A 27,707-nucleotide genomic window follows, 5' to 3' on the forward strand; every position below is an offset into this window, starting at 1 on the left:
ATCAGGCAATGCTCTTTAAACCACGAAGCTGTAAAAAAAAAAACCAGCAGTGATTTTGCAGACCAGGTCCTTGCCTGCTTGTTTAGAGGTGTTTTTTTTTTTATCTGTGGACCGGTGGAATAGTTTTTGTGATATGATTTTAACAGCAATGAAGATAGCATTATAGTTGTAGTAGCTTAAATCTTGCTGCATTTGAGCAAGATGGCAGTTGAGGGTGTCATCCACTGGAGGGCGAAGTCTTTTAACTGCAAATTCACTCCACAGCCACGCAGAGACAGTGAGGGGAAGCTGCTTCCTATCAGTATGAGGAACCCTTGCAAGAAAAGTGCAGTCAGCAAGTGATGCTTAAGGAGAGGTTGTGAGACTTTGCTCGGTCACTGCTGCTATGTAATTGGCACCTAGATAATCTTTCAGCTTCACAAAGGACTTGATGTTTTCATGGACTGTTTCCATTCATAACTGACTTCTCTCTCCTCTAAAAGCAAAGAGCAGGGAGCCACGAGGGGATTGTCTTCATGAATGGGAAACAGATTTACTTGAGCAAGTGGCAAGTGCAAATGTTGACGGAAGTAGCGCTATGCCTTCAACATTTTTTCAGGGATTAGCTGTTCCTTTGCAGTGTGTTGGGTGTATGCAGTCTCCACCTTGCATTAAGATTCTCTGGAGTGGCTCTGAGTGCAGGTCTCTGCAGCCTGCTACAGGTTGTGGTGTTATTTCTTTCTGTTGCAGTTTTACAGACTTGGAGAAGGTAAGGAGTTTGCTCTCCCTCTTGCTCCCCTCTCTTTCAGCATTGTTTTTTTGTTGTTGTTTTTTTTTTTTTCCCATTCTACGAATTGCAGTTCAGGCTTTTTGTCTGAGTGATGGAGAGGAACAGCTCAGTATTTTGCATAGTCAGGAATAAGCACTTCAGTAGAAACTGCCAGTAAGTTTGTGTAAAGTCAACTCTTATTAATAGAAGAATGGAGGTAAAAGAAGGAAAGCAAAACCTATAGCACATAAGGTAGCCATCAGCTAGAACAGACAGGACTGTCAGCACTGGAGTCAGCTGGAGCACTGGAGTCAGCTGGAGCACTGGAGTCAGCTGGAGCACTGGCCTGCCTTGGCACATGTTGGGAGGAAGTGTATATAACCACCATGCTACTTTCTTGCCAGCTCAGGTGTTCATATAAATGCACAATGAATTCATGGTCAAGGCTAATGAAGGCTAATCCAGCCCTGAGAATTGCGCTGATGGACTCACAGCATCCAGCACTGTCTAGACAGCAACGCTGGCATTCAGGCCTCTTGAGTTCTGCTCCTGTTTACTGTGACCTTGCTTCATTGCTTGCTGCTGAAAGGTGCCCTCTGTCTCTATGCTTTGTCCTTGTGCAGGCTGTTGGGTTTTCTTCAGAGCGCTCCTATTGCAGAAGTCTCTTCCTAGCCCAAGATTTTTTTCTCCCAAATATTACATACCATCATGCATCTTGGCTTCTGTCATCTGTTACAGCGTTCTTCTCAGATTTGTGTTAACTACAGAGAAAATTTGCTTTGTATGTTAACCATGTAAACAGTAGAGGGCAACAAAGTGTGTATTTAGTTGACTTTTCCCATTTCTTTCTTCCACTTCTTTAGAACAGCAAGCTGCTTCAGTCTCTGGGTCTGTGGGTGGAGATTTTGATGACTTCAGTTGCTCTGTAATACGTGCAATATCTCTTCTCTAATTGCATGAGTTGTGGGCAAATAACTTCAGCTGTGGCCAGCCCTCAGAAAGAAAGGGAACAGCTGAGTTGAATTACTGTCTTTCCCACTGTAGACACCAGATAGCAATCTCACAAATTCTCTCAAAGCTTCTGTTTTACCCAGAACGCCAAGCTTTAGTTCTTAAGTCCTGGTGCTTGGTGGGGACTTTCCACACAAAGTTTGGTCAGGCAAAGCCAGGCTTTCCCTGCTTCTTCTGTCACTGACACATAGCTCACAGTGTGTGAATAGTGGCTACTGAGACTGTGCTTCATGTGATGCTTCTTAGGTGGGGTAAAAGGTGAGATAGATGAGACAAGGTCCATGTGGGCAGAGCATGTGGCTGCAGTATCAAAAGTTGAATTCTTTCCTAACCGTAAGCTTCTTGCTAGATTCCAGGTAAGTCACTTTGTCTTCTGTGGCCACACTTCAACTTCTGCAAAATGGGGATAAAAATAGCAGTTTCACCAGCCTTTGCGTGTGTTTTGTATTTAGATGGCAGTCTCTTTGAGGGAGGCTATTTTGAAGTGTTTGCACTGCAGAATCCTGGGTCCCAGATTATTCACTGTCATCTCAATCTGTCCCACAGATCTTCTTTATGTTGGGTTACATCTTTCTTTGAAATCCAAGGACCCTATTTGATATTTGCTGTGTTAAGCAAGAAGGCATTTCTTATTTTTGGCGAGTCATTAAAGTGCCATGTTCACTGTGCAAATGTTCTAGCCCTTTTTTTGCTCAGAACTTGCACTGTGGATTGCAGTATAACACAGGTAGAAACAATGATAACAAAATACTTGAGATGAGAGAGCTCTTTTGAACACAGAGTTTAATGTAACTCAAATGAGAACTGCAGAAGCTGTGCATGTCAGAGCACAGCTTGAGCTGTTCAGAGGCTGCCCCATGTCCTTGTAGCTGTCAGCTCTGCTCTCATTATCATACCTCCTTAGCTGTAACAGCACTGTGCAGGTTGCAGAATACGAGCAACGAAGTCAGCTTTTTTGACCAAGACCTACACAGTGTGGCCACTTGTTGTGGTCCTAATGAAGTCAGTTTGGAAAACAGCTAGGGATCTGATTTCCCTCGTGCCTCTCTCTTCCCAGTTTGTTTCTGTGCTATCGCATAGCAGAGTTCAGCCCAGGCACTGAATCAGATTAGATTACTGATTTGCAGAAAGCCCCAAACTTTTTGTGCTTTGAAATATTTTGAGAAGAAACAAAGAAGTTTAGCAGATAAGATATCAAGCCTGCAGCTTCACCACTGAAAGCATTTGGAAACCTGGTTCATTTTTTACGCTAGTTCTGACATCTCTTCTAAACAAATGCCATCTTGATTAATTGAACTCTGCTACCCACATCTTCCCCTGGTGACTTCAGTGAGTAAAGCTTTCTGCATTTTTTTGTAGCATATTTATCTTTTGTTTATACTTGCATGGTAAGTGCTGAATCCCACCTGAGAAATGGCTGCATTTCAGAAGTGGGTGAGTAACCATCTAATAAGGGATCTTCTAGATATTTTTTGATCTCTTAGAGTGCAGGGCAGAAAGTAGGTTTCTAGGGATGCAGTTCTAAGATATCGATGATCAGGACGTCCATTCTCTCTGTTACTGGATCCTGAATTTCTAAGCACCTCTCAAAAATAATTCCATCAGCTATCCTGTTTTCTAAAGACTAATGGCCGAAAGCAGTGTTAGCCAAACTCTAATGAATGTAATGCAAAGCATTTCAGAGTAAGAAGTAAATGAACACATATCAAAAGGACTGCTTCTAGCATGCTGTTCAAGCAGTGTAAAGGGCAAGCTCTTTTACCACCTGAGCCTGTATAAAAGACATCAGGCCTCATGGAACTGCTGAAATCAATGGGCTGTAAACCACGGCTGAAGCCTGCCTTTCTCCCTCAGGCCATGCTGCTGCTGCAGAGTGCTTGCTTTCATTTGAATTGCTGGGCTGAAGCAGCTTCGCTATAAATACATTGTCAGAGCTATTCTGTGGGCTGGGCAGTTTCACATCAGTATTATTCTTTGGGGTTATAGAAGTAGTAACTGAGGCCAACCAGTTGTTTCATTTGCAGTAGCAGTGGGGCATTCCACTGCTCCCCTCCACCACAGAGGAAATCTGATCTGTCTTGCTGGAAGAACTTGTGTTAACTTTTCTTGTCCATGACCAGACTCCCTCTGACCAGATCCCCAGGTGTGGCAGCACTCACAGTGTGGAGCAGGATGCATTAACCTCAGCAGTCTGCTGGGAAACTTTTGCAAATAATGTTCTGCATCACAGAATGGTGCTAGCATAGCTTATGGTCATTCAACTGACAAGGTGGTAAGCTTTCATACACTGGTTATGTTCAGTCATACACCCTTGAACAAGGCGTTGCCATTCTTACTTCTGTGGAGCTGGCTGAAACCAGCCCTTCACTGAGTGGGCAGAGCTGATTTGAATGGGTTTGGAAGGAGGTGGCCCTCATCTTGTTTCCTCAGAGTCATTGTGTCCGGGTACTTACCCCACATGAAAAACAAACTTTTTTCTTGTGTGTGTCTGTGTGTGCATTGGTGGCAAAGATTAGGAAGTTGCTGTGATTATAGGCAGCATGAGGCAAACCCTTGTTTTCATTTTACACAAGTTCAGTGGTGCAAAACGTGCAGATCTCAGGCACCTGTCTGCTTGCTGCTCCATTTCCTCCTTGTCACTGAAATCTGGGGGGAACAGTAAATGCAGACAGCTTGTGAAAGCTGAATAAATGCTCTGGGAAGTGCATTTCCAAACACACTTTCCCCATTTGATGAGGAAAATGTTCAAGATCTTTGCCTATTGCTGCTGTCTTGCTGTACCTGTGAGCTTATTTGCAGCAAGAGGAAGTGAAATAGAAATACAGTTTACATGCAGACTAGAGATGGCTACTAAACAGATTCAGGCAGTACCCTGGTCTTGTTCTTTGTGTTGTCCAAAACATGCCCTGATGGCCCAGCTGGGAGCAGTGCTGTTACCCTGGGCTAACAGAGACAAGATGACTTTTTCTCAAAGCATCAAAATGATTTTTGAGGTTACTGGAACAGCTGCTTGTAAACTTTTGAAGCTGTTTGAAAATCTTGCCTGTGATAACCCTTTAGATGAATGTTTTCTTAGTGCTTAACCTGCAATTCAGGTGATGCTCTTGGTGCAGGGATGAAAGCCCTGGCCAGGCCCATAGGACTGCTTTCCACGGGAGGAAAGCGGAAGGTCCCAATGTGGCATTTTCTTCTTTTTCATGTAGTAAAATGGGAATTGTACTGAGCTGGTGACATTGAAGAATGAAAGGCTGAATCATGCTTTTCCTACTGAGAATCAGAAATAAACCCAGATCCCAAAAGCCAGAAAGAACAGACTCACAAACGTGTAAGAGGCTCCAGTGAGCTGGAGATGTGGCCCAGCGTGAGGCAATCCTCTGCTTTTTGCAGTATTTTGCACAATAAGGGATTAGCACTCCTGCTCCACCCATACCCCCATGTGATCCAGCAGCAACAGCACAGGTCCTCCTGCAGGGACATTGAGCTGCACAGGTCTGAGGGAGGTGGTGATGGAGCCCCTGCAGCCCCCAGCTTTGCTGCAGGCCTGCTGAGTGCCAGCCGTGCATGCGTGCTGCTCCCTGCACCTTCCCTGCAGTTCCTGTCCGAAGCAGAGATGATGTCAGAGTTGTCATGGTATCGGTATCTATGGAACCAGGATCATCGTCACGGTGCTAAGAAAGCTAAGGAGCCGGGTCCTGGAGCTGTAGGAGAAACTCCCCTTGTACTAATTAAGGGTTTCCCTCAGTAAGCTTCTTGTCCTTTCTCTCCTTTGTCTTTTCTCTGGGGAAGGGATAGTTCTTGGCCTCTTCCTGTCCCACAGCTCTGGTTGCCTCCCTTCCCGCTCAAGCAAAGTGGGAGCTCCATCTCCATCACTCTTTGCTTCCTACCTCTTGCACAAGGTCTGTGTAGTGATCTGTCTCCATTTGTGCTTGGAGTCACGGCACCTCTGCTCCAGCAGCACGGGTTGCTCTGGCTATAGACCTCACCTCTGCGTGGTGACCATAGCTGTAGCAAGGTGTTCCAGCTGCAGTGTGGTTGCTGCAGCAGGCTGGCCATGTTCAGCGAGGTGGCCTCAGCCACAGCACAGCGGCTGCAGCTGCAGCATGGGGACTCCAGCAGCAGCAGCACATGTTCCTCAGCTGTAGCGCTGTGCATGGCTATCGCTCAGTGATGATGGCTGCAGCATGATGTCCCAAGTTACAGCACGATGTCCCTGATTGTAGTGTTTTCATCATGGCTGTAGCACGATGCCCATGGCTGCAGCATGGTGCCTGTGGCCACTGCACGGCGTTCCTGTCTGTAACTTGGTGTTCACAGTCATTGCACAGTGCTCATGGTCATTGCATGATCTCCCTGGCTGTAGTGTCATGCTTACAGCCATTGCGTGGTGTCTCTTGGCTGCAGTACAATGTTTTTAATCATTGCATGGTGCCCATGGGCATTACATGGTGGCCTGGGCTGTAGTATGATGCTCATGGGCATTGCATGCTGTCTCTAGCTGTAGTATGGTGCATCTGGTCATTGCATCGTGTTCCTGGCTGTTGCATGGTGCTCATGGCCATTGCATGCTGTCTCTAGCTGTAGTATGCTGCTCATGGGCATGGCATGATGTCCCTGGCTGTGGCACGATGCTCGTGGCCATTGATGCCTTTTGAGGTCACTGCGCGGTGTTCCCGTCTGCAGCGCGGTGCCCGTGCCGATGGCACGCAGCGCCCGCACCGCTCGCCGAGCTCGGCTCCCGCGATGGGAGGCGGTCGCGTTGCGGTGAGCGGCACGCCGGGCGCGTGCACCTGCTGCCGCCCCCCCACCCCTCGGCTGCTTCTTCCCGCTGCCCGCGCGCGGCGCTGCGGACGAACCCACGCGAAAGGCGCGCGGCCGGCGCGGGGAGCGCGCGCGGCTCGGCTCGGAGCGGCGCCGGAGCGGAGCGGAGCGGGCGGTGGGGGAAGATGGAAGGGGCGTCCTTCGGAGCGGGCCGGGCCGGCGGCGCCGTCGATCCTCTGGATTTCCTTAAGCAGCCGCAAACCATCCTCCGGGCGACGGCTTGGGTAAGGCGGGGCGGGCAGCGTGCGGTGGCCGGGCGCAGAGCGGTGCCCATTGCCGCGTGCGGTGCCCGTGCGGTCTGCAGTGCCCGGGTATTGTGCGTGCGGTGCGCGGTGCCCGTGCGGCGTGCAGGCAGCGGGCAGCGCTCTGGCCGCTGGCTCCCGTGGGAAGTTCCGAGGGGACGAGCACGGTGCAGCGGGTGGCCGATGCCGTAGCCCTGCAGTGGTTTTATCCCTGGTGCTTGAGCGTGAGAGAGCAGGATGCAGCACAGAAGTAGAGGACATTTTCTTCCTATCTGTGCTCTCTGTTTGCGTGTGTAAGAGAGATGAAATCTTACAGCCAGCCCTGCCCAGCTCCCCCTATTCATCCAAATGGATGTCATATTTGCTGGTCCTTTCCCATAGGTGAGTTCTGCCGTGCAGGGGAGAACAAGAGGTGGGATCTGTGCTGCAGCCACTCCGTGAAGTCTTTGCCCGTAGCTGCTCCATGAATAAGCAGCCAGAGAGCTGCGCTGCCAGGCTGCAGTGCTCGGCTCTCACCTGCTACGATCTAAAAGCGTGCATGGCTGTAGAGCTCTGCAATGCCCAAAGTCCCCAGCATGGAGTCTCAGCCCTGCTCCTGCAGGCTCTGGTTCTCAAAGCTGGGCCCTGGAGGCTCATCCTCACTCGTGCATGGAGGCCATGGCTGCTGGCTCTGTGTCACCTTCAGCAGTGCCACATACTTGCAGCAAGGGAAGGAGAGGTGTTGAGGGAAGGGGCTGCCTGTCCAGCTGTCATCACGCTGTGCAGGGGAACCTTGGGGTGCCTGAGCAGCATAACATGGGAGCATGCGCTTATCTTCAAGCACATGAGCAGTTCCAGTGGCAATCACATGCCCAAAGTTCAACTGCATGCTTGATTGTTTGGCTGGATTGGAGCCAGTGAACTTGCCAGGGCTTTGAGAAAGCCTTTGCTCCATTAGTGGAGGAAAGTGGAGGTTATGGATATGGAGCACCCAGGTGTGGGGCAGGGTTTGTGAGGCTCCTGCTGGCAGGCATTTCCAAGAAATATCATTTCAATCTGGAGGACTTGGTTGGGATCCAGTGGCATCCTCCACATGGCAAATCATTGGCAACATGTTGGTTTGGGCATGGTCAGATAAATCAGTGGCCAACAGGTGTTGAGTTGGGTTCCCTTTAAAAAGATCGGCCAGCACCCAGCCAGCGAGCTCATCTTCCTTGGACTTACGGGCAACAGGAACAGCATATAGGAGATGAACTAAAAATCCCAGTTTAGAAGATATCTATGTGTGTACTTGTTGGCTGTTCAGTAGAGAAGTCATTTGTTTTGTAGGTCTGGGTTCAGAAAACTGAGCGTGTACAACTACAGAATGGGTCAACTCTAAGCAGGTGGAGGGGCCCATTGGCTTTCATGAGCATGACATGCACAGGGTTTGCAACGTGCAGTCAGATTCAATAAGGCCTAGAAAGTACACGTTGAAGCCATGTGGATGCTTCCCCTGTTTCACTTCTGCTGGAAGATCTGTTGTGGACCCCCTCCCTTGCAGATGCAGCACAGGGGTGTGGAGTCCTATGCTGTGATGTTGTGACCCAACTGTGTGCCACTGGCTGCCCTCCAGCACGAGCAGGGATGTGGTTGGTGTGAGCTGGGTGCTTGAGGCCAGTTTCCATTCCGCCTGATGCATGGCTGCTGTTACTTCTTGCAGCTTTTGCAAAGCAAAGTGTGCCCAGGCTCTTTTTAGCTTTACTGCCCGTGCCAGATCGAACCCACAGCCTGTTTTAAGATGGAGAGCTTGGATGGAGGCGGCAGGCGATGCACTACAAAGCAGCATCTGTCTAAGATCTTGCTGCCTTTCTGTTCCACACTGAAGCTTCCCTTTGCCAGGCTGGGGTGTGTGGCACAACCCCACAGCCACTGCAACGCTCCATTGCTTGCTTCACAACCTCCACCTTTGCTTTGCATAGCCACAGCCTCTGGGCTTGTTCAGAAACCCCTTGAGCTGGATGTAGGTGTGGGGGCATTTTTTTTTTCCGTGCGATTCCCCTTCTTATTGCTTGTTGTCGCATCTTTTTAAGCACATTTAACCTGTGTTGTAGGAGCAAACCTTGGAGGCTTAATCCTTGCTGCCATTATAGAATCGCAGAATGGTTGGGTTGGAAAGGACCATAAAGCCACCCCAGCCTTTTCTTCTCCAAGCTGAACACTCCCAGCTCCTGCAGCATGTCCTCGCAGCAGAGATGCTCCAGTCCTCTAAGCATCCCCGTGCCCTCCGCAGGCCCTGCTCCAACAGCCCCACTTTTTGCCCCAAGTGCGGTACTTCACACTGGGCCTTGTTGTACCTCATTTAGTTCTTATGGGCCCATGTTTCAAACCAGTCCAGGTCCATCTGGATAGTGTTTCTTTTGGAGGAGAGAGCTGCCTTGGTGGCCCTTTGAGATGCGCTGGTTCAAATGGGATGTGAGCAGTGGAGACCCTCGCTTTGGGCAGCCAGTCAACCCACTGGCTGCTGCCTGCTTATGGGGTTTCACAACCTGTCATTGCCAAGCAGGACACAGCTCCATTCTGCAGCTCCAGCTGTTGCTTTGGGGCTGTGGGTTCAGCTCTGGTGCTTACAAACATCTGAGGGACCTGTGGGTGAATGGTGACTTTGGGTTAGAAATTCCCAAATGTAAGTTTTGGTGAAAGGGGATTCCTGATCCTACCTCACACTGTGACCTCTCCATACTCTGCAATTCTGAACATCTGAAAGGAAAAAAACGTATCCTGGCATAAGCTGTAAAACCAAAAGCTGGAAAGAACCATTTAACAGTTCCTCATTCATCTCTTCCCCCTGTGTCTGATGCAGTTTGTCAGAAGAAGATGTGGTTTCCTTTTCGGGCATTTTTTGCACAACAAAACAAAGTTGGTGCTCACGAAGTCCTGCCTGCAGAACCACAAGCTCCCCTCTCTGTCGTGCCATGGCTGTATGTGCTTCTAAGCAGCCATGCAGCTTTTAAGGGGAATTGTTTGCTTAATGCATCTTTAAATTTGACTTCTAAAAGCAGTTATGGTAAATATGCTATTAAAGTAAATGTTTTTAGTAATTGGTATGAATTTCAATAAAAGCAACACTAAAAGCCTTTTTCCTTGACATGTCAGCTTTCAGCCCTAGAGCTGGCAGCCTCAGCATGTGTGCTTTGGGGTTTCTTCTGCCATGCTGGATTTCTGCAAGTTTCCTACAGCTTCAAGGGCTTCCTTCAAGCATTTCCTTACAGTGACTTTGGTGTGACTCAGAGTTGCTGCACTGACCCCAGGGTGTGTGCCATGGTACAGCACTGCCTATGGCTGGTTCCTGTCCTGCCCTGCCTGGAGCCTTTCTGGTTTCCTAAAGCTGAATGGGAGTGTAGTTCATCACCTGTTGGCTGGGAGCTGTTCCTGTCCAGTGTTAGTTCATTGAGCCCAGCATTTTGTTTGGGCTTTCCTTGCCTGTAAGAGCATAACCTTTATTTGAGGATGGGACAACAGCAGCCAAAACTGATTGCCTAGCCATGGGCTTAGCAAGTGGAAATCCCCATAACCTTTGATATGAGGTAGTGAATTTATAGGACCAGAGAATACTTTGGCTCAGATCCAGGAGAAGTCTTTATGTGCTGACTTTTCACTGAGCTGTGTATTAGTCCATAATATGGTAAATCATTATCTTTCAGTGAGATAGGTGTGCTTTGCTGAGGGATGAGTTGGGTAAGAACTGGGATGGATGTGTTATGGGTAGGAGATTCGTTCTTGGAGTGGGCAGTGGGCCCTTTCTGCCCTTTTTCAGGTTTGTTTGGTTTCTTTGGCAGGGTGAAAGGTGCTGCCTGCTGTGTGCTCATTGTATAGGCTGTGTTTGTTTTTAGCAGGAAAAAAAAGAACAGCTTAAGAGCAGAGGAGCCAAACTGCAGCAGAAGAGCAAGGAGTGGTCACTGCGCTGCACCCTGGGCACAGTGTCCCTCCTGCCTTCCTGAGGAACCTCTGCCCAGCTGCAGGGTCTCCCCCAGCAAGGAGGGCTTGTGGCTCTCAGAGAGGGGCTGCAGGGCTGGGCTGTGCCTCAGGAGCTTGTGGCAATGCTCAGTCAGTGCCGTGATCTTGGCTGCCCTGGGCTTTGTCTAGCACTGACTGCTTTCAGTAAGGTCACCAGATTTCGGTCTTAATTTTCCTTTTCTGTGTGCTGTAGATATTAAAGGCTGAACTTAAGCTTTAGATTTTTGTTAATGAAATTATACAGAAGTTTTACCACATCTGAGCTTAAAATGCGGCTGAATTTCCGTTTTCCTGTCATCACTTATTCCAAACGCTGTCAGTTTGATGTATGCTCAGATTGTGCCACTAGACCAGGAACTTTGAATAGATGCTGTGTTTCAACCAACATGTTTTGCCGCATTAGAAAAAGTAATTCAGTGAAAAGCAGTCATGTGGTCGTCAACATGTATCCTTCACAGTCTGATTAGCTCATTAGACATGTCCATAACCTTATTAGGGTCAGCATCACGCCATCCGGTTCTGTGCCAGAAACTGCCTCAGGTCTTTCCTTTGTGGTCACATCCTCAGTCCTCAAGGGTGATCTGGCAGCGCTTAGGGTGGTTCTTGGCCTTCACGCACCCCAGTAAATTATGCAGCTGCGTGCTGAAAACTTTGCTGTTACTGACAGCTGTAAGGAAATGGAGAGGACAGGGGACCAGATTCCCCCAGAATTTGAGCTTGGAGGGTGTGAAGCACTCGGGTGCAGCCCAGATCCAAGCAGGGTGTCCTTGTGGTACAGGGCAGCTCCAGCCCAGGGCCCAATGGGAGCTAAAATGCCCAGTGCTGGGCAGGATGTGGCCTGTGTGTCTGACCTCAGTAATTTTTCCTTCTTGTTTGCTGCCTATCCTCACTCAGGGATGGTTCAAGTAGCAGAGGGGGCTGGAGAAGGCAGCATCTGACAAGGGCTCGCCCTGATGTTGGTGCTGGCTCTGTCCATCTGGGTTGTGCCTATCACCATTGACTGAGAGCTACTGCAGAGCGAATTAGGGGTAGATCATTGTTCTCCATGCGTTAAATTCCCTTGATGTTGACATTAGCAGTTGCTTGTGTGTGTAATCAAAGCAAGGTTCTGTAGTCTCCTACAACCCCACACCTTCTGGCAGTGTTTTTTCATAGGCCCCCGATTGAAGCACAGTGCATCGACACTGGAAACATCTTACCTTAAAATGGCTGACAGCTCACACACTGGTGCTTTCAGCTCATGCTCTCGCGTTTCTTGCTTTTTGTTTTCCTTGTGATGATTGTGCTTAGATTGTCAGAACTCCATATGCACATTTCAGGTGCCTGGGTGACAGAAGGCTGAAAGCAGTGTGGATAGAATACCTGCAGGTCTGAGGTCCGGCAGACTCATGCTGCAGGAGGGAATGTATATCTGCAAAGTGTGATGGCAGACTCAAGCCAGGGCAGCCTGGCCAGCCACCCGTATCCAGACGGCAAAAACCTGGTGTGAGCAAGCCCTGCAGCAGGCTGCTCCTTCTCTTCTTTAGAAGAAAGCTAGTTGTCATTCAGCAGTGTGCTGCCCACCAACCTGTCTGTCCCAAAGCCCCTGGGGTGCACCACTGGAGCTCTGGTCATAGGGCGATGCTCAAAGCCCTCTGGTTTCATCTGTGTAGCAGTTGTTTTCCAGAGTCATGGTCTGTGCTCAAACCCCATCATAGGTTGCTGTACTCACACCCCTTTGTCCCGTGCTACAGAAGAGCTTGCTGCCTGGCAGTGTTCCTTCTTGCTCGGGGATACTGGACAGCTCTGCATTTGCACAAGCAGCTCATCTGTGTTGCAGTGTGTACAGCTCTTCTTGCATCCTCCTAACCAGAGTGGTTCTCCAGCCACTTGTGGAGAGTCTGACCTTTTCTCTCCCAGGTTGAGAGCTTGAGCAAGCGAGGGCTGTGGAGGTAGTTAGGGACTGGCACTTGTTTTTCATGAACTTAAAAAAATCCTGTGGGTTTTACTTTTCCCCCATCTACACCCGTTTCCTCAACTTTCTTTTAACCTACACATAGTAAAACAACACCAAGTCTATTCGCATTAAAATGAGAATTACCAGCACCAGTTGTTTTGTTTTGTTTTTTAAGAAAATTAATATCAATCATGAGGAGAGGGAGAAAAAAACATGGAAAGACTTGTTCTCACTGACAAGCTTGTTTTGACAGGCGTTCTTCAGTCAGCATGATGGTTTGAGTACCTCCATCAAACACATCCACTCACTGTTGCTGGGCTGGGCTGTGCATCCTGTGGCTGTCTCGCCTCTCAGCCCCTTTCTGTGGGATGCCCCAGCTGCAAGACAAGTGCAATTCTCTGCACTGAACAGAGCAAAACTCAGTGGAATTTAAAGCTAAGCAGTAGGATATCTGCAAGTACCATCTCTGGTGACACTTGCATTGGTCTCAGGTGTGCTGTGTGCATTACGGGCACCTTTTGTTTTTTGTGCTCCTCCATGATTGCTCTTTGGGCATCCTCCTTTATAGACCTGGGTATCTGATCCTGCCTTCCAGCCATGATCCTGTTGATGTGCTCTGCTCACCATAGGTTTTGCTTTTCCCCAGGAGCAGCACCAACTCTGTGGGCAACCGTGGTACTGCATCACCCAGCCAGGCTGTGAGCACGGGAGGCATTTGAAAGCACCAAGAAGTAAGGCAGGTTGCTAATCCTGGGAGGATTTAGTAAAACACTTATCTGAGAAGCTAAGTGCAAGTTCACTGGCCTGCCAGAGAAATAATCCAGTGGAATCAGAGGTTCTCAATTATTCATGTTTTCCAGAATCACATCATTTATTCCAGGGCCTGTTTTATAAATGCTGCTGCTATTTCTGATAGTAAATAACAATTTTGCATTATTTATGAACAGATTTTTACAACTGCTGATATTACAGCTGCTGCCAAAGCTCTGGGAAAATTATTATTGCTGTTTGTTGTTGTTTGTTGCTTTCTTCTTATAATGCAGCCCTGTTGTTCTTTACATGATGATGTGGCCATCACGGTGAGACAGCGAGAAGCTGGGTGTGATTGCAGGCAGTGACTCACATTAGCAGTGAGCTTGTGGTGGTGCTTGGGGCTGAGAGGATTGGGGAAAGAACCCCAGGCCTTGGTTAAATTTGAAGATGAAGGGATGCTTGGAAGGAAAGTAGGGATGCCTGCTCAATTGACAGACAGGTCCTAGAGCATCTCCATCATCCAACATGGCCCAGCAGTGAGCTAACTTGCAAGTGCAAGAGGAGTGAGCTCCTAGCTGACAGTTTAAAGATGAACTCTGTCCTTGGTTGTCCTGCTCATGGGTTTATGGAACTGGGAGTGAGCGTGGGGCAGGTGCTCTGCTAGCTGCTTACACACCTAAGGCAGGATGTTCTCTAGGGACTGTTAGCACTGCTTCTGCTCATCATTTATGTCAGATGACGCCCCACAGAGAAAGAAAATACCCTGCACCAATCTGTCATATGTTTGCACTCTTGAAGATGTGCTTCTTTGTTGTTCCAATATAGAGGGGAGTTAGTGGAGAGGATCTAAGACAGGTTTGCTGATGAGACATTTGCATTTGCAAGTAGCTTCAATTGGAACTGCCTCTGTTCCAACTTCACCCCAGCTGGGAAGAGTGTGGAGGAGAGGGAGAAGGGCTGTCCATGTGGAATGCTGCAGGGTAGCTAGGGGAGAGACGTGGCCATTGCTTGTGCTGTCACAGCATTACACTGCAGTGTGCTGGAAGCTTTCTGAATGGTTTATTTGTTGTTGGTTCTGCTGCCCCTATGCACTAGGGAGCAAGGTGAAGTGTCAGCAGGCAGTTACTGCAAGAGCCGTGGACTCAGGTGGCTGTGAGCTGCTGCATCTGGCTGTCGCTTGTCTCACTCTTGTGTCTCAGTACAGGGCTGTGACTGCAGAGAAAGCAGTGAGGAGCTGTGTGGTCTCTGCCTGGATACGTTGCCTCTGGCTGCATCCTGGGAGCCAGCAGGATAAGGAGGTATGCAGGGATCCAGCAAGTAACAAGATCAGAGATGCACAGTGTGGTGCAAGGGCATCCACAGGTCTTGCTACTTTAAGCCCAGCAATGGAAGCAGCAGCACAGTGCTTCCCAGGTTGCAAGAGTGAATGCAGCTGGTTCTGTGGCTTCTGCTTGCTGCCTTTGGTTTTGGAGAGGAATAAGGGACTTATCTAGGCATGCAGCACTGTGAATGGCATTCATGGACACAGCCACATGACCCAGCTATGACCCAGCTCCCTTTCTGCAGCCAAGATGTGAGGCAAAGCCCTGGGGCGCTGGAGTTGAAGCTACTGTGGGGCAGCTGCTTCTCTCCGTCGCTGTGTGCTGGGAGGCTGGGGCCCTACTCTTAGCTCTGCTATGGGTCCCAGCAGTCAGCAGCAGGAATGGGGCAGCCACCAGCGAGCTCCTTCTCTACTGTCCCTTACAGGGCTGGAACTGGGTCACTGCATAACAGATGCAGGCACTGCATCCTTCAGTCTCTGCTTTGGGGTTGAATTGCCCCATTGTTTGCATGGCAGCACAACTGTAACCTCTTCCTCCTTCCCATGGCACCCAGGTGAGCTGCTCCTTGTGTCCCCAAGCACCCCATCCACCCTCCAGTGTGCATTCAGCATCTCCATTATCTGTAATTTCATTTCTCTCTGCTCTGCAGTTACACAAGGGGGTTCATTGACTGCAGTCTGATGGTGCAAAGCAGCACAAGCAGAAAGACTGTTCAGAGACCTGACCAATCTGTTTAGTTTTCTCTTCCCATCCTTTCCCATCTCTTAAAACACACCACAGGCCAAGCCACTGAACACAAACAGGCTCACAGCAACTGGAGCCCTAGATGCCACCCACTAGCCCATCGCACAGAGCCACCAGCCAGCTGAGTGTGGGGATCTATCTAACAGATGCCATGTTGCTGTGGAGTCTCACAAGAGTGAATCCAATTATTTTGCTGTTGGAAAACAGAGTTAAATGTAAGCAGCTGCAAGTTGTGTTTTCTCCTTCCTTTTGCAGATCTTTTCCATCGTGGTGTTCGGCTCCATTGTGAACGAGTGCTATGTGAACAAGGATGGCACAGACCCTGAGCTACACTGCATCTTCAACGAGAATGAGAGTGCCTGCAGCTATGGCATTGCCATTGGCATTATTGCCTTCTTTGGATGCATCTTCTTCCTTGTTGTGGACCTCCAGTTCCAGCAGATCAGTAGCGTGAAGGACCGCAAACGAGCTGTCCTGCTGGACCTGGGCTTTTCAGGTACAACTTTGGCTTTGCTATGCTTGTCATGGACACTGCTGGTTCCATGGGGTGTGCAGGGCCATTGCTGTGCCTGCAGCTCCGTGCTTGAGTCCTGCTCTCATCTCTCAGGGCATGGCACAACTCGTGTCTCAGGGAGAAGGATGGGTTGTCTAGTTCAGCAGTGGGGAAGCCAATGTGTGGTAGTTTGGGGTCAGTGGGGTGTCCTGCTCACCTGTGTTGCTTCTGAAGCTGGGATCACCGAGGTCACTCGGGGAAGAAAAGCTTGGCAGTCACATTTTACCCTGTCACATCTCCTGTTTCTGCCTCTTAACAAAAATCACTACATCTGGATCTGTTTTCACTTTGTGCACGTGTTTCTGCACAAAGCAGAAGTGTGCTTCTACAGCAGGAGCTAAGACACCATTGCCATCCCTCACTGCCTCCAGAGCTGGGGTTTGCCAGTAGCTCTGGATTTCCCAAGGACTCACGTGGATTGTCTGTGCTGTCCCAAGCCCTTGACTCAGCCAAATGAACAGGAGCTGATGGGCTGTGTGGCGCTGGGAGACACTGTCCTCTGCTTGGCTGCTCTGGGAGTTTTCTGGCTGAGTTTGCAGCTGATGTTCTTGATTTCCAGGTTCTTGTGTTAGCAAAGTCTGAAGGTGATTTATCCAGCACAAGCACAGCTGATGACTCTCTGCTCCCAGATGATAACATCCATCATCATCTGCCTATGCTTGCCTGTAGTTAAGAATGTCCTCTCCTTGCTGGAAAGTTCATTTCCATGGTGCTAGAGCTCTGGTGCCCAGCCATTGTGAGCTGCTATTTACAGCCCTTTCTGTGGGGCTTGTTGCCTGCAGCTCTTCAACTCAAATGGAAGGGGAGTGTCCACGTCCATCTTCTGCCTGGATGTGTGTCTTGGTGTGAGGCTGTGATCCTTCCCTGATTTTCACCTTCTAGCAGCTGCGCTCTCCCTTGCCAGGCTTGTATGAAATGGGGCCCTCTCTGCCTTGTTCCTCTGTTGGCCTTGTCATACCTGGTATGCACAGCCATGGGGCTCTGCAGAAAGCTGCAGAAGATGGGCTTCTGCCCACAGGCATTGCTCTGCTCATGGGACAGGCTTCAATACTGCACCAGGACTCTGTCCTGGCAAATCCTCCCCATCCACAAATTTCAAATACAGTTGACCTGCCAGTGCTGACTTTAGTACTGGGACCAGGGGATGAGTGTGCTACTCTCGAGTGCTTTGTGTCACCTGCAAGGCTCCTTCTTCCTTCCTTGTTCTTCCCCTCTGCATGCTTTTTGGTAGAAAACGGGCAAACCACTTCCATGTTGCAAAGCAAACCACGTACAGGCGAGTTGTGCTGCTGGGAGGGATGTGTGAGCGGCGGCATACTTCTTACTCAACTGGTTGCCAGTGTCTGCCAGTGACCTTCCCCTGCTGCTTGTGCAGGCTTGAATTGAGGGTCTCGGCACGGGACATGGGTATGGAGGGGACCTCCAGCTCTTTGGCTCCAGACCCTGTTTTTGCAGCATGTATCCTGCTTCATACCTTAATCAAACTCCTTCTTGGAGCTCTCATTTGCTGATTGAGAGCCTCACTGCATGTCTCCTCACACCAGATGGATTCTCTGTGCCCTTCCGCATGCCTGCAGTTCATACCTCAGCTTGTATTTGTCTCTCTTGATCATGAGTGGCCAGAGCTGTGCATGTGGAGCTGTTACTAGTGCCCTTGGTGTGCAAAACACCCTTCTGCTGCAAGTTTTCACATTTCAGTGGGAGATCTCAGGGTGAGTTCATGCCCACTGTATCTTATTCCATTCCTATTTCTGTGCCTTCGTTTTTCTAAAATTACAGCTGCCCCAAACCTTCTGTACTGTTGTAACCTGTACACCCACTCATGCAGAAACTCCAGGCAGTTGGTTGCTTCCAGAAGCAGATCTTGCAGCACAGATCAAATGCAGGGTTTTGCTGGCATGTGACCCCAAGCAGCCTGGGGCTTGCAGCCCGTGGACTCTCTATTCTCAGAGCCAATATGTGATAGAGAGCAAACTGCAAGTTATTTGCACTGACTGCCTCTGTATTAATCTCTAGTAACTTTATCTGTGGGACTTCTACACTGCACCCTTCCTCTTCTTTTCCTCCTTGGCTCTTGATTTCCTCCTACTTGTGACTGTTTCATCCTTTTTCTCTGCACATGATCTCTGCGTTGCTGAAAATGCATTTGGGAAATAGGAGGGTGAGGAGCATCAAGTAGTGAGTGGGTGGGATGAGAGAAAAGGTCACTTTTGTCCCAGTGCCTGGATTCCCCCATTGCCTGGTGCTGGCTGCACGGAAGCAGAAGTGGCAGCTGCTGCCTATGAAGGTCACGGGAGGAGTTGGTCTAATTGCTAACCCACAGCTTCCTTTCACTTGAAGGAGGGAGGATCAGTGGTGGGTCAGAGGGCTTATACTGACAGCTTGCTGCTCCCACCCCAGCTGTACAAGGAGCATTAGCTGCCTGCAGTACAGAGGTTGTCCCCACAGTGGGGTTGCCCCACGGGGCACTGGGGGCTCTGCCTCTTGCAGTCCCTGAGTCCACAACAAACAAGCAGGACAGCCACAGTGCTATGTCAGTGGCACTTGCAACTTTATCCTCCATCTGCTCTTACAGCTGCTCCTGTAGATGTGCATTGCTTGGAACCAGGCTGTAATTACGACTGTAATGTATATTTCCTGGTGTTTGCACTCTGTTGTCTGCAATCCTAAAACTATAATTATCTGCTGGCTCTTACAGCTATTCCTGGTATTTTCCTTCTCTCTGGTATGCTGGAGGGTGCAGAGCTGCTCCTGTGCACGTTTCCACCAGGAGTCAGGAGCAGTGCTTGTGGCCACAGCAACCCACTGTCAGATCAACCCCCTCCTCAGGGTCTTAAAATCCATGAATATCAACCTACACCTCCCAAATACCCATTTCCACTTGATCCTGGAAATATACTGAAGCTATGACCCAGCTGGCACCAGCACAGCCTGGACCCTGGGATGTGCAGGTGAGAGGAGGCAGCAGTGATCTCAGGCATGAGTCACAGTGTTGGGCATAGAGTCTCATCACACAGGAGTGCTAACAGAGGGTGAACATGATCACAAATGGAAACGGGTGCTGGTACAGAACAAAAATAGTTCCTCCTAGAGCTCACTGGGAAGTCTGATCTCACACACAGGCATGTGTCAGCTTTTCAAATGGCATAAACACCGCACGGTACTTCTGGAGGTGCTCTGAATACCTGACCCTGTCTTGTCCACTGGCAGCAATACTGCATTCCCCTTTTTCCAAGGGCCTGCAGAGAACCAGTTCTCTTCTCAGGAACTCAGCAGAGCTGCCCTGATGTCAGCTCTGATGACAGAGGCTTGTGTGCATTGTGAAACCTCAGTGAGGTGCACGTGGGCAGCAGCAGGAGCAACACCATCCAGGCATTTCCCACTGAAGATCACAACCCCAGCAGTCAGCACTGGGCGGGTCAGCAGCTCCAGTATCTTTGTTGCAGAGGAAGTTGTTAGCTGCAATAGCTGCAACAGCCGGTGCACGGTCAGAGATGTGGATGATGTCATTTTAAGTCCTGAAAACCCTTGGAAGATACCAGTGACAGATGGGGCTTAGAGCACTAGGCGGTGGGGAGTCCCTGTGTCATGGCTCTGGCACAGCAGCAGCTTTGTGGCACTGAGATCCTTGCAAACAATTCCTCTCCCTGTAAACCAGTGATGGAGCTTAATCCTGCTGAAGAAACTCACTGTCCCTTTGTGGATGGCCCCACAGGAAGGATGCCCCTGAGCATGCACAATAATGCTGTGAGTTAACCTGCTATGAGTTGCTCTCACATTTCATCTCTGGTCTTTCATCTTCCCAATACCGCTGTGTCCAGAAATGTGTGGATTTGAAGCAAGAAACTTCTTCCTGAATTTTGCTCTGTGAGCATGGGAGGTCTTGTTCACCACTGAGGACAGGTGGATCATCTCGACAGTGAAAATGTGTATACAGAGGTGGCTTTGGTAGCAGGCATTAGCCATCTTATGCAAAAAAAAAAAGGCTGTTTTGTTAGTCTGGGATTTGGAAGAGGAAGCTATGGGTGATCCTAGCTGGAGGGCGTGTTGCTGTAAGGACAGATCAAGAGCCTGGCTTGGCTAAGCTGTCCAAAGCATCTTCCCCAGGTCCAGTTGTGTAAGAAAAGGAAACAAGGAGTGTGTTTTCCTAAGTTGCAGTTAGGCACAAATTCTAAATTAAAGGCAAGAAGCCTTATAAATCTTGCACAGTGTTTGGACATGAGCATGCATTTTTTTATTGTACTTAAGAGCTGGTAAGATAAAGAGGGGGAGCTTTCCTCTCCCTGCGGCCAGGCTGTGCTATGCCCACGGGGCTGGCAGTGTGGCTGCTCACTCTGATGTGCTGATAATCCCTGGGAAGAGGCTTGTAGCTCAGCATCCTGCTGCTGGGCCTGGATCTCTGTGTGCACATTGGCAAATGCAGGGAGCTTTGTGCTGGGGATGCTCAGAAAGCTGGAGGCCCTTAAAACAGCATCATGGAAGGCTCCAGGTTATGCAGCTTCTCTTCATGGCACTGTAAAGTGTTACTGCTTGTTACAGTGTGTGCTTGTGGCTAGCTTTGTGACTGTTCTAAGCTCCCTGACATCAGGCAATGCTGTTGGTTGGTGATTGAATTAAAGGAGCTGCAGCCCTATCTTGATCAGCCAGCCTTTGTTCCAGTAAGAAATAATCACTGGAGCATTTTCGCTTGATCCCTGAAGCGCAGTGAGGCTGAGAGGAGGCACACAGCCCCCTCCACCTGCTGAGCTGCTGTGTAGTGCCCAGCCCTAAGGTTCTGAAAGCCACAGGTGTCTAGAAAACAAAAGGTGAGCACAGCAGGGTGCTGGGGAGTGGGCTGGCAGCACCTTGGTGTCTGCAAGCAGGCTGCAGTCCCACCAAGTGCAAGAAGGTCCCGTCTAGAGGTTGTGCTGTCCCTGCAAGGCTTAAGATTAAGGTAAGGTTTAGGTGAGCTAAACTGAAGATAGGCAACAGACAAGATGATGCTACAGGTTCCCTCCAGTTCTGTTTTTTCAGCAATTGTAAATCCACCTCTTTCAAAATAGCTCTGTTTGGTTCATGCCACAAGATAAGGCACCCAGGACCTCTATTGCTGTTTGAATATCTTGATAGCAATGTTCGTGCATCAACACCCAGATCTCTGGGGTTCTTGGAGCAGATGAGGTGATGGCAGTATCAGCACTGACTGGCTCTGTTCTTCTCCAGGTTTCTTGTCCTTCCTGTGGTTTGTAGCCTTCTGCTTCCTAGCAAACCAGTGGCAGCGGACAACAATGAGCAAAGGGGCTTCGCAAGGAGCAGATGCTGCGCGGGCAGCAATTGCCTTCTCCTTCTTCTCCATCATTGTCTGGGTGAGTTCAGCTTCTGGACTTTTCAAGGGCCCTACCCCTACTTGTGAGACCTGCAGCTCTTTATGTAGGGGTACAGCACTACACCCAAGGCATTATGGTACAAGTGTAGCCTGCCACTGTCATGGTGAGGGTCCAAGCACCGCATGGGGCAGATACTTATCCCCGGAGCTGGGCTTTGTGCCTATCCACAGGGTACAGATTTAATTACAACAGAAACTACCCAACTCAGAGCTAGGCTGGGGAGAGGAGAAATGAAACCTACTACGGGCTCAGCACCGGGCTGAAGGAGGAATCTGGGGCACAGTTTGGGGAAGTGAATCCTGGTGAGTGGTGAAGGGCTGTACTGAAGAAATCTGCAGTTCGTCCTTCTCCCTCTGCAGGGAGCTGAAATTGTGGTTTCTTACCCAGGAAGCCCCAGCTCCAGTCCCCTCTTCCTGGGAACTTCCAAACTTCTCCTTCTCCTGCAACTAGCAAGTTGCATTTCCATCAAAAACATATTGCTGCCCACATGCTGCCCTCATTTCAGACCCCAGGGAGCAGTTTGGTTTGAAGCAAATGAGTCCCCAGGAGTACACCATGATGAGCCTGTCCCAGAGGGCTGTGGGGGATTTTGGCAGCCCTTAGGGGAAACCAGGCTATCTGCTCTGCTGCTTTCCTCAGGAGAGGTGCAAAATGCTGCAGCAAATACATAAGGTCCATTGCAGACAGTTGCTAGACCCAGCCTGTGCTCAGCAGTGCCTGCAGCTCTTGGGCTTAGCGCTGCCCTGGTGCCAGGGCCAGGGAAACAGTGTTGGGCCAGAGGAAATGCCAAAGGGCCATAAGTGTACAGCAGGGGAGCACTCGTTGTCCGTGGGGCATACAAGGGGGGCTAAGGCTGTGCCAGTCTTGGTGTCTGTGGGCAGGTTTTTTTATCCCGAGTCTGTCAATTAAAAATTAATTGAATTGTTAATGAAACCTCTTGAAATAAAGGTGAGTGCAGGTCTCTCACAGCTCTGCTGCTTCCATTTCCCACAATTTGTGACCTGAATACTTGCAACCTGGAAAAGGGTGAAGGAGTCTCTGCAGGACTGACCTATTTCACTGGCCTGGGACAGCTTCCACTCCTTGCAGTGGTTGGTTTGATGGTGCCACTTCCTTGATGACAGCGGGAACCTGATCTGAACACAGTGTGGGCTTTGGTTTTGCATGGGGAGAACTCGTAGGTCTCAATGGAAGGTTTTGCTTTGCAGCATGAATATGAGCAGTGTTTGGAGGCTGAAGGGCAAGCATCTCTGTGAGGCCTCTTCTGTGATTTGGGAGGCACGGAGAGGGGGAAAGGATGGCAGAGGGAAGCACAGAGTGCTGATGCAAGGTGGTGCGCTGTGGCACAGCGGTGCACGGTGGTGCAGCACCAGTATGCCTGCACACCTGGCTCCTCCTGGGCCGATGGTTTCTATGGCTATGGAGGAGCAGGAGGCAGCAGTCACCCCCGGTGCTTGGCTCTCCCCCCAAATCTCTTCGTCCCTTGCAGGTCGCACTGGCACTGAAGGCACTGCAGCGGTACCGCCTGGGCACCGACATGTCGCTCTTTGCCACCGACCAGTTTGCCACCGACCCCAATGCTGCGTATCCCGGGTACCCCACTGGCAGTGGCATTGAGAGCACAGAGACCTACCAGAGTCCCCCGTTCACCGAGACCTCGGATGCCAACCCGAAAGGTTACCAAGTGCCAGCATACTGAGGGGGGAGGGCGTGCGGCCGTGTACAAATAGACCGAGTCCTATGGTGCAGTACAGTTAACCGGTTGATTGCAAATGTATTCAGTACCATTTCCTTAATGTGGCAAGTCAGTGCTGGGTTCCTTACTATTAGCTAGTTGTGCAGTGAATTCTGTACAGTGGTATTGGTTCTTGTCTTACCTGTCCAAGGGTTTTATAAAAGCAGTGTTCCCTCTAAGTCGGAAGAAAGAAGGTCGCTACTCCATGTGGCAGAAGATAAGTCGGTACCTTCTTCGAGGCTTGTTTTAGCACCACTGGGCACTAGGTGCCACAGAGTGCCTGGGAAAGCCAAAAATACCTTTTCCTGATAGAAAACAAGGTAGCTGATGAGTTGTTCATCTCGTTCTTCCAGAGCTAACACAGATGGCCTCATTGCAGTGAGGGGGGCTGTAGCTGGGGTGGTTGGCCCTGGGCTAGTCCCACTCCTGGCAGAGCTTTCGTGTACAGCACAGAGAGCAGAGGCCATGAAAAGTGCCAAATTTACAAAGAAAAAAGTGATGTCTGTGTTACTTTTATTTGTATATATTTATTGTACAAAAAACCACGACCAAACGGGTGTTTCAAACATAGTTCAGGGTGCGGGGGGCCATGGGGGCACAGAAGTTTGGGCTTTATGTTGAATATCCAAATAGCTTCTATGCTTCCATGCGGTTCTGGTTTAGGATACAGAAAGTTGTGTTTAAAACTTGCTTTGGAAAAGAATTTAGCAATAGTTGACTGCTAATTAGAAATAGGCTTTTATCAATGGAAAATATGGCGTGTTACAGTTCCACTTCATTGTGGGGTTGTTGAAGTTTGCAAATTTCCAAATAGTTCTGACTGGCAACACTGAACTCTTGCTCACCCTCAGACCCAGAGCTGCCAACACAAAAGGTGTGGGTGCCTCAGTGACTCAAATTCTAAGTCAATTAGGAAGCAGAATGTAGCTTGTGTTTTTCTACTGGGAGCAGCCACCATCTGTCGTAATTGCAGCAAAATCCTCAGGTGTACATGTGTGTGTTGCACTGCGGTCCCTGGTGATGCAGAATTCAAAGCGAGCACCGAAAGGACTCGATGGGCTTTGAAGTCTGTTGTGGGTGTGCATGTGGCACATGTTTGCCCATAGCGGGAGAATAGAGTGGATGATAAACGCCTGAGGAGGAGGCTGAGTTTGGTTTCCAGCAGCAGAATTACAGCCTTGTTAATACCGAGTCAATCTGAAAAGTGCAGCAGATGCTCAGCGGCTGACGTGCTGGGTGTGCAGTGGCTGTGAGCAGAGCTGGGTGCTGCTGAGGACAGCACGGTGGCTGAGCAGTGGGCCTGTCTGTGGCAGAGTCCTCCCGGCTCACCTGGCTGCAGGGATCCTTCGCTGCACTGTTGTTGCTGGCAGAGCTGTGTGTTGCCTTCTGACCTCACAAGCAATAGATAAATGACTGCCCCAGCTGTTCTTGTAGCAGAAAAATCCAGCAGTTTTTTGTCATCATCGTTAGCACAGCTCATTTCTGCTGCTAAATTGCAAATAAATGCATTAATTAATAAGCAGCAAACCTCATCACAGGCAGTCATTATTGGTGATAAAATGCATAACTTGAATACCCCACTATTTAGGTCAGATTAAAACTTGCATTTACAGTGAGCACTGGCTTTCCTGGATCCGGATCTGCCTGGCAGCACCCAGTGTCGATGGAGCTGTGTGGGCATTTCCCAGCTCAGACACTTTTTTCCTGCAGAGCCCAGCCCTCCATGTATGGTGACAAAGGGACCTGGCATCCCTTACAGCTTTTCCTTACAGTGACAGCTCCACAACGTCCCCCAGTACTTTTGCCATCCACTCTGAATTGAACTTGGTATTAGGAAGAGCTCAGCCCCGCTCCAGCATAGCTGCTCCCTGCAGCAGCAGGAGGATGCTGCACTGCTGATGGAGGAGGCTCCTGGAGCTGATGCAAAAAGCAAGAAAGGTGCCCTGGGGGCATCTCCTATCAGCCTGTGCTGGTTGAGGTAGGTGAGCAGTGAGAAATTTGTGCATTGAGTGGGGACACCCAAACCCCAGTAGAGTATAAGACTAAGTTAATTCTCTAACCCTTGTGATTTTTCTAGAGCCAGTCTTGCTGAAAATAAAAGGGCAAAAGATTTTAATACAGGGTACAGTAGAACTGTAGCAATATTTTCCTTAGAGGGAACACTGAAATTTTAGCAGCACAAACAGTACTTGTGTTAATATTTTAGTAAAATTATAATCAATTTAAATGTTTAAATTGATTGTATGTGAGATAATGTTTGTTCGGTACATTGTATTTTTTCTAACTATATAACTGTTCCAGAGTTTCCTTGTAACCGTAAAGAACTAAAGTTCTGTCTGACTGCGAGAAGTGTCCTGATCAGTGGTGTAAACGTGCTGAATATTACAACATCTGAATGTATGCACCCCAGGCCTACATTGCATTTCTTTTCTTTCCACCCCTCCCACCCGTGGCTGTGGGACATGGATGCACACACCCACGCACCCCCCGTTGTCACTGACCCAAGAGCAGCCACTATGGCATGGGGACAGCAGCACAACTGTGGCTTCATCCCCAGACCAGGCACCATCGTTCTTCTCAAGGTCGGCTTCTCATTACAGTCATTTCTCCTCAGAATGCTTTGTTATGTTTAAATTGTGCTTGGTGCTGTGCGTGAGGACCTGGATGTGCTGTACTCAGCAGGAGGGGAAGGGGCTTTGGTGCCTGGGTTTCCTGGCAGGGATGAGGCAGAGCAGGAGCTGCTCCATGGCTGTGGTCCGGCTATGCCAACGCTGCCAGAGAAACCTCCCCCTGCTCCGGGTGCTGCTGGGGCAGGCAGGAGCCGGCAGGCATCCCTCAGTTTGGTGCAGTTTTTGCAGGCAGCAGCGATGAGGTCAGCACAGTCATTCCTCAGTCTGCATCAGGGTGGGAAAAAATGTAATTAAGGTGGCACTGCGACACCTAAGATACTCATGCCTTGGACACAGCAGTCAGCCACCTTGAAAGAAAAACATTTCCTGGTTTGTTGGCGACTGTTGCTCAGCTCCTGTGTAATTCCTCATCCCCCAGGCTGGTAGCACAAGGCCCTGCTGAATTAAAACCTTAATTAAGGAAGCGTGAGACACCAGCCCTCTCCCTGGCCGTGATGACTCATGCCTACCCCTTGCACAGCATCCTGTTTCCAAGCACTTTGCAAGGCCCTGCAGTGCTCCCGCTGTCTGCTCTGTGTTACCAGTGCTGTCTGTTAACTGTTATAGCATCTTCATGATGGGTCAGTCAGACTGCATGTGCAGGTATGGGCTGTAACAGCAGAATTATTGGATCCCTGCAGTATCTCATTTGAGGTTCAGGCTGTCTTACCATCACTCTTTCATACTTCTTTCACCCACTTTTTTTCTCTCTGTAAGTTCACTGTGGTGCAGTGGACAGTAGCTGCTTTCCTTGTAACCCTGCAGACCAGCCCTTACAGACATGCCAGCATTTTGCTGCAAATCCATGCCCTGCTGGCTGCTAGCCCCGTGCTGCTCTCAGAAGCCATTGTAGAGCCCTTCAGAAATCTGGCAGCTGACCAGGCTGCCCTCAGCCTCACGTGCTGACAGCTCCTGTGTAGTGTCAGGGCTGAATTTCAGCATAAAGAATAGACTGTGAGCAAGCCAGTATCTTTTCTTCCTGGAGATTTATTCTACCAGATCCATGTGCTCTATGAGACTCTGTTGGGACAACACAGGCATTTCTCAGCATTGAAGTTAACCACATTATGGGTTGGTTTTCTTTTTTTTTTTTTTTTTTTTGCATGAACTTATCCTTTAAACCCATTAGAAAAGGATTTGAAATAAAGACATTAATTGGAAATTGCTCCCGGCATCTTAAGCTCTTCCTAGCAAGGTAGAAGTTTTGTTTAACCAATACTCAGTAAAATCATCTCCCCAACAACGTCTTTCACCATCTCCTGCAGTTTAACCATGTCTGTGAGCAGTTGGATTTGACTTGCTTTTTTGGTGAGGCACTTTCTAAGATGAGTTTCCCATTGGGCAAACTGCAGGTAGCTGCACAGCACTGCTGAGTTCATGCTACAACAGTGACAGCTCTGGCATCTCTGCTTTTTCCATTGGCTGCTCTTTACTGGGAGATATCAGTCCCTTTCTCTCTCCTCTGCAGCACTGTCCCATTCCCCCCACTCACATCTGCTGCCCTTCTGCCTGCTGCAGCCATGAGAGCAGTTGAATAGAATTAAACCAACTGCGCTCATTGTCTATTTATTAGTAAAAGTGTAGAATCAATATTCCTCTCTCTAAAAGCTGTGTAACATTTGCAGACTTCCTTTCAGCCTTCTTTGTCTTCCTGGGGAGAGCAGACAAGTCGAGTTCCACTCTGTTTTATTCATAATGCTACTTTAGATTGCATTTAGAAGCTGTGTGTCAACCTCCCACCACCCACGAGGCTCAGACACGGCCTTCACTGTACCAACTTGAAACCCAAGTTCAGCTGCCTGTATTTTGTTGCAATATGCATTTAAACCTCAGAT

General features: G+C 49.3%; 1 protein-coding gene across 2 annotated transcripts; it reads left to right on the forward strand.

Moving 5' to 3' along the window:
* Positions 1 to 27,019, forward strand: SYNGR3 (synaptogyrin 3). 2 transcript variants are annotated; one of them, XM_085237185.1, is made up of 5 exons: positions 1 to 6,801; positions 14,683 to 14,781; positions 15,805 to 16,045; positions 21,305 to 21,447; positions 22,958 to 27,019. In XM_085237185.1, exons 1-5 carry the CDS (start codon positions 6,703 to 6,705, stop codon positions 23,165 to 23,167), a joined length of 792 nt encoding a protein of 263 aa, XP_085093311.1. In that variant the 5' UTR covers positions 1 to 6,702; the 3' UTR covers positions 23,168 to 27,019. The 2 variants fall into 2 exon arrangements, with proteins under 2 accessions (XP_085093311.1, XP_085093312.1); XM_085237186.1 differs by lacking the exon at positions 14,683 to 14,781.
* Positions 27,020 to 27,707: the final 688 nt, after the last annotated feature.

The sequence above is a fragment of the Meleagris gallopavo genome, chromosome 16, assembly GCF_905368555.1.
Source record: "Meleagris gallopavo chromosome 16, MGAL_WU_HG_1.1, whole genome shotgun sequence".
Lineage (NCBI taxonomy): Eukaryota > Metazoa > Chordata > Aves > Galliformes > Phasianidae > Meleagris > Meleagris gallopavo.

Excerpts from the sequence above, each read along its gene's own strand:
- SYNGR3 (XM_085237185.1), top strand. The coding sequence starts at position 6,703 with ATGGAAGGGGCGTCCTTCGGAGCGGGCCGGGCCGGCGGCGCCGTCGAT. Across the intron at positions 6,802-14,682 it reads TCCTCCGGGCGACGGCTTGG|TACAGGGCTGTGACTGCAGA; the intron begins GTAAGGCGGGGC and ends CTTGTGTCTCAG. Across the intron at positions 21,448-22,957 it reads TCTTCTCCATCATTGTCTGG|GTCGCACTGGCACTGAAGGC; the intron begins GTGAGTTCAGCT and ends CGTCCCTTGCAG.